Here is a 4,563-nt window from a genome sequence, read left to right on the forward strand (position 1 = left end):
TAATCTGCAAGTCCATGTATTTATTAGGGGTCAGTTATGTATATACAATATTCACATATTAATATAAGTTAATCTAGTTTACGTTCAGCCGTAATAAAGTATTGAAAATGTGACCTCCCAAAAGATGGGTCCAGAGTGAGCGCAAGAACAACAGAGTGAGTATAGTGTTAAGGAAGGAGGAACATCGTACAGTGGTCGATAGTGTCCGTGTTAGCACTGATTGACTACTAATCCAGGATAAACACACATAAGGGAGGCGGAGATGGTGACGGAGCGGTTGGTGGAGAAGGTGGTGACGGTGACGGTGCTACTGGAGGTCTTCCACAGTGTGAAGAATAATTTTTCTTCCTGGTTAGACAATCCGTCAAGTACGTCTAAACTTCCTTCGTCAGTACTACTGAGGAGATCAGTGACGGTCGCCTCATGGTTTAAGGAAAGTTTTTTGGAGCGACGCAGTCGACGGCCTGTTGCGCAATCTCCAGCCGCATCATCACCTACAACACACATCCACAAGGATTAACACATAACATTGTGAAATTCGGGAAAATATAAAACATTAATGTATCGTTATAAACCACTCAAGCGCCCGGAAATAACATTTATTACACCATGAATTGTATAATAAAAGTTTCTACAAATAATTCCCCACAGTTGCTCCTCTCGTGATCGAGGCTGACCGAGCGTAGGACCACCTATTGAACTGTATGAAGTTATGTCAAGGAATAAACCATCAAGACAGGACAGCTCGCCACGATCTGTAATCAGTTAACATCCAAGTTACCAAATAGTGTGAGTTAGTAAGAGAAAAATGGCTTAAAGAAATGTACCCAGAGTTTCACCCTGTCTGGGGAGCGAACCCAGGACCACTGTCTTGCGAGGCAAAAATGCTGACTATTACACTACAGTTCGCCACGTACATGGAAGGTACAGTACTGCCCAATTATCTTAGTATCCAACTGAGTGATGGAAACTTACTTAGGTAACAAGTGTAGGGGACAGTTGAGGTGAATGATGACAAGAAAGTCCAGGTGGTTGTTGAATAACTCTTAATGAAGAACTTGGCCTCTTTTCCATCTGGAAGGAAATTATCATAATTTGTTAGACTGGTGACAGGATCTGGTTTAAAAATCCCTGACAGCCTCATATATCAAACAGAGTAAGTTATATTATGACAATTTACACTAAGTTATTAATGCAAGTTTTGTATAATCAATCAATCAATCACGGCGCCCTACACACAATACCTCCTTCTTCTTGAACTCCTTCTGCCATAGAGCTTAGGATCAAGAGGAGGACGACACACACCGAAACTTTCTGTAAGTTAAGATAAAGAAGATGTTAGCTGTTGTTGTGGTGGTGTGGGTCTTGGAGAACACCTCGACCAGCATCACCGCTTATCATACTCTCAGTAAAGACCGGAGTGAAGTAAGTAGTGTCATCTCCTTGTTGAGACACAAATCCTGACGACTGACAAGATTCAAAACTGCCCTAAACTGAAGCACATATTGACTGACACAAAGTCGTAAAAGTAATAAGTAAATCTTTAGGAGACACCAACACGTGTTAGGGATTTTCCACAAGTACTTACCATTGTGGCGCTCCTCGGGATTTTAAGTGACTTCTGTTGGTTTCTCTTATATATATATATATATATATATATATATATATATATATATATATATATATATATATATATATATATATATATATATATATATATATATATATATATATATATATATATATATATATAACTTCCCCCACCAGCATGTGATACGAAAAGGAAACTTGCGAAGGAAGCTGAAGGTAAAGTTTGTTCAGACATCATATCACAAACCTCACTGTGGACGTCATGTCTATTATTGTGTCTATTATGCTTTATAAAAACAGGAATGTTTCTTCATCTAAATATATAGCTTGAAAAATCATGACATGAACGAAAGGCAAGTCAAGACTTATCGTACCCAAACAGGAAACTAAAGTCTAAAAGCTTACGAGGAAAGTGTATGTTAAATTCTCTAGCGAATGGCTACAGGGTCCAAGAGAAGAATTTATGCCCTACAGCTTGCAGTCATCCCAATGGAGCTGCTGCTTCAGCACCTTCATTACCGTGTCACGTCAAGGGATCAATATTGGTGTCTTACTGTTTTGGGAAATATTATGTGTATATTTGTGTTGCAAATATTTATAATATATTAAAATAAGGCTTTCAAAGATGTCATGACTCTAATCTTTTGACACAAACACGATAAAAAGCCTTACATATAAACACATCTTTCAAAAACAACATCAAGACAAAATCCAACCTCTGGTGTGATCCCATAAACAAAGTGTCCACACACGGAGGAGAAGCTGCTCAGTACCTGGACGCAAAGGACGCATCCTTGTATCTGTATTGATATGTTCCAATTTCCAGCAACAGCTAACACAGTCCTTGCTAGCAACAGATAACACAGTCCTCACAAGAAGCAGCTAGCAGAGTCCTCACTAGCAAATGTTACCAAATCAATAGCTAACATAGTACCCACTAGTAATAGCTAACACAATCACAAATAATACCACCATCACCAGCAGCTAATACAGGCCCTACTAGCAGTAGCTAACATAACCATCACTAACTAAAGCTGATGACTGCCCTATGAACAATACAATACACCCCTCCCTCTATGCCCTCCTGGACACTGTTATATATATATATATATATATATATATATATATATATATATATATATATATATATATATATATATATATATATATATATATATTCACGGCAAACTTCAAGTAATGAATGCAGTGTCTTGATATATGAGCTCTGTTCATCTGCTTCCTATACTGTTCATTCAGAACCGATTTCTCCATTTTATTCTAATACAGGAATGGCTACTCCTATCACTACGGTCTTCTTCTCGTAAGCAGTATATTAACACATCATCATCCATCAGCACAAATGTTAGCCGATATTCATATTAATATCCTTCCCATCTCTTTTCGAGAAGTTGTCTTTCGAATCAAACTGCTCCGTTGTCAGTTTCACTCTGTGTTAGTGGGAGGGTCGGCCTAGAGTTCTGCCGTCCAGCAAGGGTGCAACAGGCTATGCGCCCTTTGCCATTGGTGTATAACGAACATCAGAACGGGACTGTACTTCCTCAAGGTGTGCACCTCAAACATGCCGCCTCCTGCAGCCCACACCTGCTCTCTTCACTCTTCTCACTCTAGCTAAACACCCCACCATGATGAGCTCTCCCTAAGGACTGCAGACTACAGCAAGGACGTTCACGTGGCTTACATATCCATGTCATAAAGGGACTTTCCCTTCCTCCCCGTGGACCTCACCCTTGATAATTCACTTTCTTACGCACACAGCATGACAATTACACTAAGAGATATGTCCCTCACTGTTGTCAGTGTTTATGACACTTGACAACATTAAGGAAAGACCACACTTTGCTGTAAACTGATGAACCTGTACAGGGAATCCTCTCTATTTACACTTATTCCTCCTTCACTATATGTAACTTGCCAAGATAACCAGTGGCCCCTTAGGCACTCATACCCTCTTATTTTCTAAGTCCAAGATGTCAGACATTAACACCAAAACTTCCTTGTTGGACCCTGCAATTCTTTGACATCGTGTCCGATAAACTAGCCCAGTGCCTGTGTTCGGTAACTTTGCTGTATTAATTATTTGAGGACTTTCGTCCCACTGTATCTTACCCTTAGGTTCATTGTCTTTCAGCAGAGTTAAGTTTACCAATGGTGCCAGTTGTGCCAATCCTCTAGCACCACAGAGCCAGAACGAGAGAAGGATGGCCAAAGTTACGTTCCATTGTTTTCCTCTACCAAGTAAATACTATTTTATTTATTTTTGTTTTTTTATCCCGGAGCCTTAGTCAGTGTTTCAGGACAACCTATATTGTATTGAAATTTTGTGGTCTGCATTATTGAGGATGGATCTAATTTCTTAAACCTGGTCCTTTCCTTCCATGAAGCCAATTTCCATATAAATGTTGCTGTAAATCTGTATAGCTGTCGAAATCAGGACTGTGACCCCTAGTGTCGAAGAGGAAAAGTTACGCGATATTCCAAAAGTGAATACTTACTGTGGACTAATACACAATCACGTTATTTGACCTTTAATTTTTGACAAACTTATCGGGGTATAATATGTAGAACTGGTATCGAACTTTGCGATGTAACAATGCCTCAAACGTCGGCAGATAGGAAACGGTCTGCCTCTTTTCGCGACTCCCACTTGTTTCCATCTGAAAATTTTTCTTTGTCCACACGTAGCCTGTATCTTTCACTAATAGTTCATCTATGGAAGTTACGTTGGTCATCTCTCCAATACTGTCAGTCGTTATCCAGTCTTGCCATTTAACACAAAAATCCTGACGACTGACAAGATTCAAAACTGCACTAAACTGAAGCACACATTGACTGACACAAAGGCGTAAAAGTAATAAGTAAATCTTTATGAGACACCAACACGTGTTAGGGATTTTCCACAAGTTCTTACCATTGTGGCGCTCCTAGGGATTGTAAGTGACTTCTGTTGGTTTC

At 39.5% G+C, this 4,563-nt stretch overlaps 1 protein-coding gene across 1 annotated transcript; it reads right to left on the reverse strand.

The window, feature by feature from the left end:
- LOC121858091 lies at positions 1 to 4,563 on the reverse strand. The gene is made up of 4 exons (XM_042354328.1): positions 4,520 to 4,563; positions 1,245 to 1,314; positions 976 to 1,074; positions 1 to 494 (listed from the first exon to the last, which is right to left on the reverse strand). Exons 1-4 carry the CDS (start codon positions 4,520 to 4,522, stop codon positions 211 to 213), a joined length of 456 nt encoding a protein of 151 aa, XP_042210262.1. The 5' UTR covers positions 4,523 to 4,563; the 3' UTR covers positions 1 to 210.

Source organism: Homarus americanus, unplaced genomic scaffold (genome assembly GCF_018991925.1).
Source record: "Homarus americanus isolate GMGI-L3 unplaced genomic scaffold, GMGI_Hamer_2.0 scaffold23743, whole genome shotgun sequence".
Lineage (NCBI taxonomy): Eukaryota > Metazoa > Arthropoda > Malacostraca > Decapoda > Nephropidae > Homarus > Homarus americanus.